This window comes from Apium graveolens, chromosome 6 (genome assembly GCF_009905375.1).
Source record: "Apium graveolens cultivar Ventura chromosome 6, ASM990537v1, whole genome shotgun sequence".
Classification (NCBI taxonomy): domain Eukaryota; kingdom Viridiplantae; phylum Streptophyta; class Magnoliopsida; order Apiales; family Apiaceae; genus Apium; species Apium graveolens.
Window position 1 is genome coordinate 138394925 of NC_133652.1, and position 12231 is coordinate 138407155.

The 12231-nt window shown below is 35.2% G+C and overlaps 1 protein-coding gene across 1 annotated transcript; it reads left to right on the top strand.

Annotated features, from left to right (window-relative positions):
• The first annotated feature begins 3051 nt into the window (after positions 1–3051).
• LOC141666884 (uncharacterized) lies at positions 3052–9608 on the top strand. Its single transcript, XM_074473121.1, has 8 exons — positions 3052–3435; positions 4221–4356; positions 4450–4519; positions 4644–4737; positions 5487–5700; positions 6427–6568; positions 7346–7516; positions 9254–9608. The coding sequence occupies exons 1-8, from the start codon at positions 3162–3164 to the stop codon at positions 9443–9445; spliced, it is 1293 nt and encodes a 430-aa protein (XP_074329222.1). The 5' UTR covers positions 3052–3161; the 3' UTR covers positions 9446–9608.
• The last annotated feature ends 2623 nt before the right edge of the window (positions 9609–12231 follow it).

Sequence of the window (12231 nt, forward strand, 5' to 3'; positions counted from 1 at the left end):
ATATTCCAAGATAATTAACTGTTCTATGTACTAGTTCAGTGAATCTATTTCTATGTAATCCTATAAATTGTAATATCCTATTTCTCAATGATAAGAAGAAATTCCTGAGAACAAGTTTCTTCTCTTTGCATTTTCCCCAACACATCTACGGAGACAATGTTTAATCTGCAAAACCTCTTTATATACACTGGTAGTCGGGTTTGCCACACGCCTATTGCATGTGTACTTTTGTTTTATGTGGCTGCCTAATTCCATAGAGCATATAGTAAAACAAATTTCATGTTCCCTATAACATATAATGTATATAGTAATTCCCGACTCAATTCTTCAATGACTAAATCCTATCAGTATATATTTCCAGTCATTTTTTCAATGTGTCTCTACTATTTGAATACTTGTAACTGGAGCGTCAAAAATTTTGTACACTGCTATTATCGCTTAGTTCTAACTTACAAAACTGCGGTATCCGCAGGATTATTAATATTGGAGATAGAAGAGACTGAACACTTTCAAAAATGTGGAGCTGCACACAAATGTTGTGACAGAGAACTTAAGGATCTGTTTGGTTTGGGGGTTAAGGGAGGGTGGGCTGGTTGGGCGGGGACGAGTTTACTAAAACCACGTTTGGAAAACTTTTTTTTAAGGAGGGTTGGGTTTGCAGACCGTACAAAGTTATATTTACTACTTTTTACATGGATAAAAAGTTGACATTTTCCTAATATTCTAACTTTTATTACTTTTCACCGTTCCACAACTTGTAATGTCTGGATATTCTGCATATATTTTTTTGTTAGAACTTCTAAGTAAGTCAACTGGTTATCAACAGAAACAAGTGAAATATTTGTAATATATTTCTAGTTTTTAGTTTAGCCAGAGTTTTGATGCGGTTGTGTGTGTGAAATGTCATTGTTGTTGGTGTAGATCTTATTACTAGTTTTTAGTTTTTATTCTTCGAATGTAGTATGTTATCTACAGGCAGCATGCATGTCTAGGTCTTTATTTTTCAAATCCCAAAGTCGAAAGTATATTTAGAAGAAATTAAGAAACTTTGGCATTGTGTTCTCTGTGTTTACAGGTTGGTCCATAACTCTGTGATTGTTAAATGAGATTGTTCATTCTACTTGTCTTTTGGATCACAAATGGGGAAATTGATTTCAGTATACTTTTATACTACTTTAACAGTTGTCAACTCATTCTATACTTGCAGTAGTAGAATTCTATACTTGCAATAGTATAATGGCAATAATAAGCTCATGACTGAGAAAGGTGGAAAATGATGATCTTGGTGGCATGTCGGAGAATTTTATCATATGTTTTTAAAGACACTTGACCTTGGTGCTATTTCTGCTATTTCAATGTTTCAGGTCATAAATCCTTGTTTTCGGAATTAATAGTAGGCTATAGAACATCCTCTTGACGAATTGTGTAATGGAATTTGTAGTTTCTGCCAAGTAGAACTTTATGTTGCGGTCATTTTGCAAGGTTTATGGATTCAAGAATCCAAAATTTAAACAATGTACATGTAACAATAGATATAATCAAAATCTTCATAATCTTAAGATGAGTATTTCATTTGATTAGAATTATTCTATAATCCTTCCATAAGTACATTATCCAAAATGATATAATTTTATTAAGAATTTTTATTAAATTTAAAAGAGTAAAATATTATTTTTATAATACAATAATACTATTTCTTTAATTTAATTTTAAAAAAATCAATGTATACATCTTTTTTCTGTAAATTTCAATTTATATTTTTAAATGTTGTAAAAACCATGATTCTAACCCCTCTCATCCAAATGAGATAAGTGTGGAACCTCTATCCTCTCAACCCTTACATCTAAATATGATAAGAACTGAGTACAGGCTAATCCAATATAACCTAGATTAGCTTAAACTAACCATACCCAACCCCTCTCTATTTAATCCCTAATCCAAATAAAACCTAAAAATAGAATATAAGTAAGTTTTGAAATCAGATAATCATATGCAATATGTAAAGAAGTGCATGAAGTCGTTGGATAATCATCCCTCTCAGGTGCATGAAGTTTGGAGAATAATTTCCCCAGCACCTTATCTTATTAAGTTTTTGAACTGAAATTTAATTATCGATATCCTTTTTATGAAAAAAATTTGACAAGATTTCAGCTAATAGTAATTTTGATACTTGCGAAGTTGTCTATCCATTCTAGTTGATGCTGACTCACTGCCACACAAGCACAGCAAGCTGGAAAAATATTTCTATCCATAAATAGATAAGGAAAATGCTAAAATTATCAAATTGATTTTTCAAATGATTAATTACAATATTTCTAATAGGCATTTTTTAGAAAATCACCAATATGTTCCAGATTAGTTGTTAAAATATATCTGACATATTCGATTTTTAAAATTCGATTAATTGCTATTTATATTTTAAATTGCATATTATACTGGAACTAAAATTAATATATTAATATATTATAGTTTTTATCAGGTTAATCTTTCTCATTCATCGCCGATTTACGAAATTCATAATAGGTAACTTAATAAATTAATTCTGATTACCGGTTTTCATAAATAGGGGATATATTATAAAGTAATGTGAGTCAGAAATTTATCAATATTATAAATATTGATAATTGGAAGAGATCGGTGATAACAATTTAGGTATAATCGGAGAATCGAGGATTAATTAGAAGGATTAATCGGAAGAAAAAATTGAATGTTTTTTAATATTTTAATTATATTTAAATCAAAACCCTTATTTTATTAGTAATTTATATATTAATATTTATTTAACATATTACATAATTGATAGTTATTTAAATTGAATTGAAATTTTATTTTTATCGTATAATTTATTTTTAATATGCCGATTAAAAAGAATAAATAAAAATTAACCGGAAGGGTCATATATCTTGTACATGATTAAATCAGGTATTAATGGATAAAATAGGATATTTTTATAACCAAGAAATTTATACATAAAAAAATTGGTAAACTGGATAAACAGTTCGCCGCCAACATTATAATATTGAGTGGGGGGGTTAAGTGTAGTAGAATATATTATCCTTATGGTAATAATATAAATTAAAATAAAACTCACTCTCATCAACACAAGAGTTGAATTGATCGACATTTTGAATTCAGAGTTGAAAATCGAATTGTAAAACAAAATGATGATGATGAAGAACATGAATCGAGTCCTCAAAAGCACTGCAAGCATTCTCAGAGCTTTAAATTCATCATCATCATCATCATCATGTAATTGGTGTTTGAATGAGAGTAGCAGATCATTTTCAACGACGATCGATGCGGCGTCGTATCATTTGAACGGAGGCTCATCTTATATGCGTGGAGCTGTGTTTTGGGAACCAAATAAGCCACTCACCTTCGAAGACTTTCATATGCCTCGCCCTAAAGCTAACGAGCTTCTTATTAAAACCAAGGGTACACTAATTCATACGCATTTTTTATATTGTAATCGTGTTCTTTTTTAATTAGGATTACTTTAATTTGTAATTGAGTTATATTTTGCTTAGCTCACTTGAATTGTGTAATTATTCGAAACTCTGTCTATAATGATATTAATGTTCTTTTAGAGGTACAACTACAGAGATTTTTTTACTTTAGTCATGTATAGTGAAAATGTATAGCTATTGATGGATTTAGGCCATGTACGGGGATATTTTATGAAATAAATTTATGTATTTCCGAATAAAACATGCTGAGGAGGGATGAAGGTGAGAATTGTATGATGTAAATGAATCAATGAAGTGATACTTAGGCTGCAAATTAAAATTTAAGTTCTTAAAAGATGAGAAGGGACAGCAAAATCTTATATGTGTGTTTTCCTCTTGTTAAAAGAGATGAGAAGTGAGAACCCACTTATTATAGGACTTGTTGAAATTTAAGAGTTTTATGTTTAGCGCCTACTCTGCACTAACCATTTGTGTTACTTAGCTGATTGGTTCTCTTTGTGATTTATTTTACGACATTATGTGTATACTGTAGAAGGCTCCTCGTTTAATTTGTCATGGTACTTACCCCCAACTATTAGTATGACAATAATCAGTTACTATAAAAGTGTGTGTGAGAGTGGCTTTTATCTGATCATATTTTCTTCATACTGTCCAGTGTCCTCAATATCTCCTACTTGAGTAATTAGTCTCCACTACGAGTCTTAACTGAGTGTTAACAACTTTCAATAATTTTGTATATTTTGAACAATGCAGCCTGTGGGGTGTGCCACTCTGACCTACATGTATTGAAAGGTGAACTTCCATTTGCTAGCCCTTGTGTCGTGGGACACGAGATCACTGGTGAGGTAGTTGAACATGGACCACTCACTGACAGTAAAATTACCAAGAGGTTTAAAAACTGAGATCTGACTATTATATATGCTATAAATCAGAACTGATATCTTTTAAATCCATCATAAATGTTAGCTTGGGAAAATTTCAGATTTCCTGTTGGAGCTCATGTTATTGGGGCGTTCATAATGCCTTGTGGTAGCTGCTTTTACTGCAGTAAGGTACGATATTAATCCTTGATCTGTTGGCTGTTCTTTTTTATAATTGATGCCAATGCTTCTTTTTTAATGCTTTAATGTTATATCTTTAATACCATTTCGAAATTGTCATTTTTGAGTTAAACAGGGTCAAGATGACTTATGTGAGGACTTCTTCGATTTTAACCGAGCGAAAGGAACCCTTTATGATGGAGAAACACGTCTGTTTCTCCGTGGCAGTGGTAAACATGCTTTTGACTATACACTTCACCGCTTAATTACATCTATCATCAAAGCTAAGTCAACACTTGCCATTAATTGTATACTGATCCTTTGACAAAGTCTAAGGATGGAAGACTCCAAGTGTTGGAGCCTGAGCTAGATCTAGGTTTCTCTTGGCATTAGAGGGATAGTGTACGAACCTTGATCATATTGTAAGTCTGAATTGAATTAAAGCCCCAATCATTGGCCAAAATTCAAAATTTTGGGTTCCACTAGCCCACCGTAGGCCCCGAAATATCATACCCAGTCCTTTGGTAATGTCATGCGTAGGTATTGATTTACAGTTTTTACCAAGACTTGTAGCACCTCTGCTGTGCCTGTTTTTGGTTACTATCCCTGAATTAGATAGTCTCTACTTTCTATTACAAGGCTATGTGGTCAATCGATTTGCTAGAGGAGGACGGTTTTGTCCATATATACTGTGTCGTGTTCAGTTAAATTATTGATCGAATGAAATGCATACTATTTTTTGGGCATTTCTGTATTATATATTTCCTTTCAATCATTTTATTCCATTAATGCATGGAGAGTGGTCATCCTATTCCTACCCTTTAATTTAACTGTGATCCTTATGTCTCATATAGGCAGAATTGTCTTTAATGGATAGATGACGTACCATTAGTTGGTCGCAATATGGCATCCATTTCATCAAAATTATTTAACTTCTATAATAAGATGCATAGATAACTGAAATATGTTTCTTTTGCAGGGAAACCAGTGTATATGTATAGTATGGGGGGGCTTGCTGAGTATTGCGTTGTACCAGCACATGCATTGACTACACTACCCGACACATTACCTTACACAGAATCAGCTATTTTAGGATGTGCAGTTTTTACTGCCTATGGTGCTATGGCTCATGCAGCTGAAGTGCGTCCTGGTGATGCTGTTGCTGTGATCGGGATAGGCGGTGTTGGCTTAAGGTAATAATAACAAAGTAATCTCTATAATAAGCAAGTGCATTGTTGTATGATACTGATATAAAGAACTAATACTCCATCATATATTCCTTTCATACTAGTACCCATTGTCTTCCGAATTTATGAAGGCAATACTGAGAGTCTAATACAATAATATGAGTAATTTTAGCAATTACTTGAATAGTCTGCATATTGGGGTAAAAATTTAATTGAATATATTTTAAGTGTTTCTACATTTTCATCTGACGTTTAATGTTTTTTGCATTACAAGGACCCATCAATGCCGGGAAAGGACTGAATATTAATTTGTTCATTTTTTTTTAAATTTAATAGGTTTATTTCATACATGATTATTGAGCAGGGATATGTACATGCAGCATTGTTGTTAGTTTATGTTGTTTTATAATTAAACTTAACAAGATATCAAAGTTTGAATTTAGTACAGTTATATGTGATGAGGAGTCACTTTATTTGATGTTTTTTTAACTGTTGTATACTCTTTATGGTACTTGTAGTAGCCTAGTAGGATATCCATATAAGTCCATTAACTTGGCAGCCCGGTTATGAAAGATGCAATGCAACTTAATTTTTTTGCCAATTTTTTTTTTGTTTTGTGTTGTTCTTAATTAAGTGTTTCGTTATTCTTTTTTCTATTTCAAGTCTTTTTCTGCTGGTTACAATAAAGTTACAATGAGACTCCCGTAATTATAACCAGGTTACATGCTCCAGTTGTCTGCAGATAGCACGGGCTTTTGGTGCGTCCGAAATTATTGCAGTAGACATACAGGATGATAAGCTGCAGAATGCTAAAACAATGGGAGCCACGCACACCATAAATGCAAACAATGTTGACGTTGCTGAAAAGATTAGAGTAATTAATCCCATTGTTTAAATTAATAATGCTTGTCTTATTATCAAGTGACCTACATACTGCCCATATCAGGAAGGCAACTAGAAGAACCTCTGGCTATGCCATTCTTCTAGTCGGATCTGAAAACCTTCTCTATCACTCTGTTATGTCATTCTTCTAGAATGCACAATAGAGACTAGTATGGGTTCTAAAGAAGTTTTGGTATCGTCTATCACCTGTACTTTTTTGATAGTTGGTAGAAAAATGAAATTAAGAAAGTTTTTGAAACATCCATTTCGTATCCATTATCTAATATGTCTTGAAGGTAAATTGATTGCTAATCAAGTCTGTTTGCATATTTGAATTTATTTCTTCATGATATGTGGCTATATTCTAAATCTGTAGTCGTTCACGAGTACTAGTCATTCACTTGAGTAAAGGTAACTTGAACCTACAGTTTACTTCCAGTTGAGATTAATTCAGATCTATGCATGTACATGAATAATGTCGCACTTGAGTTAAAATGATGGTTTAATTAATATCTGTATTGAAAATTTGATGTACACCGAATTTATTGCCAGTTCCTAATATATTACGACTTGACTCCTTTATATGTCTTAATAATATGATATTTGATCCTTGTTTCTGATATAAGTATCATTTAGTTTGAAAAGTTGTTTTCATCACATAATTCCTGACTTGTTCGTCAAAGTTGATTAATATTTACTTTTATGCTTCATCATTTTCATTATCAGTGGGTATGCTTTTCTCAATGAAATAATTTGTGAATATTATTAGGAACTTACTGGGGGCAGAGGCGCAGACATTGCTGTAGAAGCCTTGGGAAGACCTCAGACGTTTGCTCAGTGCACACAGAGTGTGAGAGCTGGAGGAAAAGCAGTAATGATTGGGCTTGCACTCGCTGGTTCCAAGGGAGAGATAGATATTAATCATCTAGTTCGAAGACAGGTCATCTGTTACATACTCTATTCAATTTCAGTCTTTCGCTGTAATTTGTCTTTAAAATCATTTTAAACTAAGATCATGGTTCAATCAATTAAGCTATGTTACTCGGACTCTTCATTTTACCTTCGAGTACCCGTGTCGGACACTCGACACTTGGACATGGACACACGGAATTGGACACTTATTTTAGGCTAAAAACATGTATATTTTTCAAAATGTTGCCGAGTCCAATACTTGGACAAGTATCCATGTCGGACACTTCTAGCCGAGTCCGAGTAACATAGCAATTAAGCTTGTAAGAGCATTCTGTGGTTAACAATTAATTGACAGCAGAAAATTATGCTATGAGTAGAATAACTCAACTTTGTTAAATATTAAAATAATTCCCTCTTTCCTAGTGTATGTAGTTTAAAAACGATTGAATTAGGAAATAAAATGAGGCTCATTGATAAATTTTTATAGTAGGATGCTTGTAAATAAATGTTGATGAAGGGAGTATACCTTTGGCCAAACCATTTTTTCGCAATTCTCATGATAATAAATTTGCACTTCATAATTGTTTTTCGATATCTTCCCTCCCGTCCTCTATTATTTTCCTTTGATTATATTCATTGCGTTCCATTCTCCCCAACCAAACACAATATGATTGCAGTTGGTGATTCTCAATCTCTCATCATATAATATTGGCACAGAGAAATAAATGTTAGATTGAACTTGTCAACAGAAGTTTCGCTTCAGCATTATAGAAGTGTTGATGAAATAGCATGGTCGAATACGATTGTTCAACCTGTTAGGTGTTTAAAAAAAATTATCCATTAAAAATGGTTCAGTATGTATGTGGTCAGATTTTTTAATACAGAAGCAAAAACAATGCCTCTATTTAGGTCACTCTCCCTTTAAATATTTTATAAATATAATAACTATAAGGCCTTACTCCCGAGTTTTTTAATAGGAAGGAAGTGAGTGATAAGGAGGTAAAGTACTTTCATCCCATTTTTGGAGTGAAAGTTTGTTAAATTTGCATTCATTACCACTTACTTTCACTCCTTTTAAAAACTCAGGAATGTTCTTTAGAAATGTGGTTTGGTATTCTCGTACCCAGTAACATGCTGCTGCATGACAGCTTGTATATCAAATAAATAGTTGATATTCTAAATGATTAAGCAGCAACCTAAATCACTACTGCAGTCTTTCAGTACCACTGTATTTAAGGTTATTTCGAGTCAGGGACTCAATAGCATATACATTATATGTAAAATTGACCCATTTAAGAGTTAATTTAACCTGAATTTGTTAGTCTTTAACTTGGAATTGGCATTGCAATCATTGAGAACATAGTAGTACCAACCTTAATAAGCTATCAGGAAACTTTTATGTGTTTGGCTGTTACTTCATGTTTTGTATCTGCAAGTACTCCTCTCAAAAGCATAAAAAATTCATTGCAACTGGGGTGTTAATTTTGGTATAGTAAGAGATTAATATCATTATTATCATGTTTACTAGACTAATGTCATTTGTTGATTCTCTACTTTATATAGTTTTGAGTTAAATTCTCAAGTGAAGTACAATATCTTTAATTCCTTCAGGTTTCAAATAGTTGGAGAAGCTTTGTGCTAGTAATCTGAGGACATATAATGTTATCTCTTGATTAACGGTGTCAATGCCTTTGATTATTTATCGGCTAAGCCGTCTCATGTACTTTTCAGCTTCTAATTTTGTTGTCATGTTTAATCAATGCAGGTAAAAGTGATTGGCTCTTATGGAGGTAGGGCCAGGCAAGACCTTCCCAAGATTGTCAGACTAGCAGAGAGAGGTATTTTCAATCTCTCTGGATCTGTTTCAAGAAAGTGCAAGTTTGAGGAGGCAGGAAAAGCATACGAAGATCTAAACAAAGGAAATATTGTTGGGCGTGCTGTAGTTGAGATAATGTAGTGTGTGTTCATCATCAGATGTGTAAGAGGCTACCTGTTAGAAACTTTTTCCCTTTTTTATGTTGTGAACTCTGCATTTTAAGAAGATATTGATATCCCAACATTTGATATTGTTGCCGTGATGCTTAAGTTTCAATGATACCAGCTGTTAATATCTTAACTTATTTCGTTTCTTGATTTCATTTTGTGTATTCTTTACTCCAGCAGAAGATTGGTAAAATTTAATTTTAAATCTCACAAAAGCAAGAACCAGTTGTATAGAAAAGCAGCTAATCAACTAAGATCTCGCTTTTGCTTCTAACGACTTAGTGCAAGGGTACAAGTTAACCTGCTCAATCTAGTTCATATCATGTGCCGGATAGTTGTTTAACGAATGCCTTAAGATTAAAAATAAGTAAGCATAGATTATTAGTGTTTGTATAATGTTGAAATTCAATGGTTCGTTTTTTCGTTTGGATTGTCCATTAACCAAGATCTACTACTTTAATTCCGGTTTCAAAAATAGATATGGGGTGCTAAATTGTCAGTACATTTGAGTTTAGGGTTTGAAGAAGGTAATGAACATACTGGATTACTACTGGTAGAGCCGGCCACATGTGCGGGTTCGAACCGCTCATTCGGGACTGGCTCGTACGGAAACCGAAAAAAATTCGGACCGAACCGGGTTGTTCAAACCCGCCCAACTCGCTAAATTATATGAACCGAGTACGAATTTCATTTTAATAACTCGGACCGCACAAGCCCGCACGAGCCGCACAAACCATGCAACACACACATCCCGCGGGTGTGCCTCACGCGCCAACGGCAACGCCAACTGGTATACCTTAAAATTATGGGGGGCAAAAACTTGTAAATTTGCACAATTTTCTAAAAAACATGCATGTGTATAATTTACGTCATATTTCCCTTTTCTCCTCTCAGAGAAAAAATAACAAAAATACTGATAACTCCGGTGAGCGGGCGGCTCCGTCCGACGGCGTTCCTGGACCTTCTATGCGTGGATGGGGTGTAACTGCTGGTTAGGCGCCTGCAAAACAACACTGGAAGGGGGGTTTGGCTCCCACGGCGCCTCCGGTGTGAGAATGAGAACAGGTTTTGGAGAAGATGAAGGGATATATGTTTATGTAATTTAGAGGCTGCTGTGTATGTGTGTTTATATGTGATGGCTGCTGTGTGTTTTGAGTGTATGAGAGAATGTGTGAGTGCCAGAGAAATTATTTTCCAACCCCTAAACCCTTCAGCCTTGGGGGTATATATAGCCCCAAAGTAGGGTTTAGGGGTAGTTACCTCCAAATCTGGGTCGTTGGATCTTGGGACCAGAGGGCGCCTGGTTTGGGTGGATTGCTTACACGTGTCTAGGGGAGGACCACCTCCAGAGTGTCCTAACGGCCTTCTGACACGCGCCGTGCTTGTCTGGTGTGTTGGTTGTTGATAGCTGTCAGTCACGTGCCCACGCACCCCTCCTTGGCGGGTTGTGGGATGTGCATGTGTTTGCTGGGACCTCCCTCATGGCGGTCTTGGCCCCGATCCGAGTCCGGGTATGCAGGTGGATCCGGGCAATAGGATGGATCCGGGCCTGGGCTCTGATGCTTGATTGGCCTGGGAGAGGGGGGTCTTATCAGGTTGGTTGAGCCTGTATTCCTTTAGTCCAGGTTGACGTCTATCCGGGTCTCTTATACCCTATCATTTGCCCCCCACTTCCTTATGCAGATTTTCTGGATGAGGGAGTAGAGTAGGGTTGCATATTTGGCTTAGGAAAAAACTTTTTGCTCCTGGTTGCCCCCCAATCCGGATTGAGGTAGAATAGTTGCTTCAGAAAAATTTCTGCTCATGGTTGCCCCCCCAATCCGGATCTGGTGTAATTGGTACTAATTCGGATTAAGGTAGAATGGTTGCTTCAGAAGAATTTCTGCTCCTGGTTGCCCTTCAATCCGGATCCGGTATAATGGATACCAGTCCGGGTTAAGGTAAAGTTAGTTGCTTCAGAAAAATTTCTGCTCCTGGTTGCCCCCCAATCCGGATCTGGTGTAATGGGTACTAATCCGGATTAAGGTAGAATAGTTGCTTCAGAAAAATTTCTGCTCCTGGTTGCCCCCCAATCCGGATGTGGCAAATTCTGGAGAACTAGGGTAGGAGAAGTCAATCCGGAGTGAAACGGATCCGGGTAGGCCTTCGGGATCCGGGTAGGATGCTTCAGGTTCTGCGAATTTTTCAGAATTTGTAACGGTTTTTGCTCAATTTCCCCCCATGAATTTGAATTTCGACAATTATGCTCCTTGAAAACCGCCCCATAATGATTATGGAGTTTATTTTGCATTTATATGTGTGTAATTACACATATATATGTATTTTTCCTTCTCTTTTTTTTTGTAACTCCTCCGTGAACCAGTTGGATCCTGCCACGTGGCAGCAATTTATTTTTCCTGGGCCTATAAAAGGCTGCCTCCCTTCTCAATTTCATTCTTTATTTTTCCCCAAAGAAGAAAGCCAACAGTCATACATCTCTTTATCTCCCAAAAAATTCGAAGTGCTGCTCTCTCTGTTAGAGCTCTCCGTCGCTGTGCCGCCGCATTTACACATTTGTTCTCGATTCGTAAGTTTTGTCCCTTGATTCTTCATTTCCTTGTGTTTTATCAACGAGTTTTTCCAATGTTTTCCGATTTTGCATGCTTCGGTTTTGTTTCTTTATTTCCTCCAAGTTTTTGTATACCTTGATTTTGCTTTTTCATCTGCGTATAAGTAGTAGAAATCATGATTTTTGGCTTCGTTTTTACTGTTTGTTGGTGT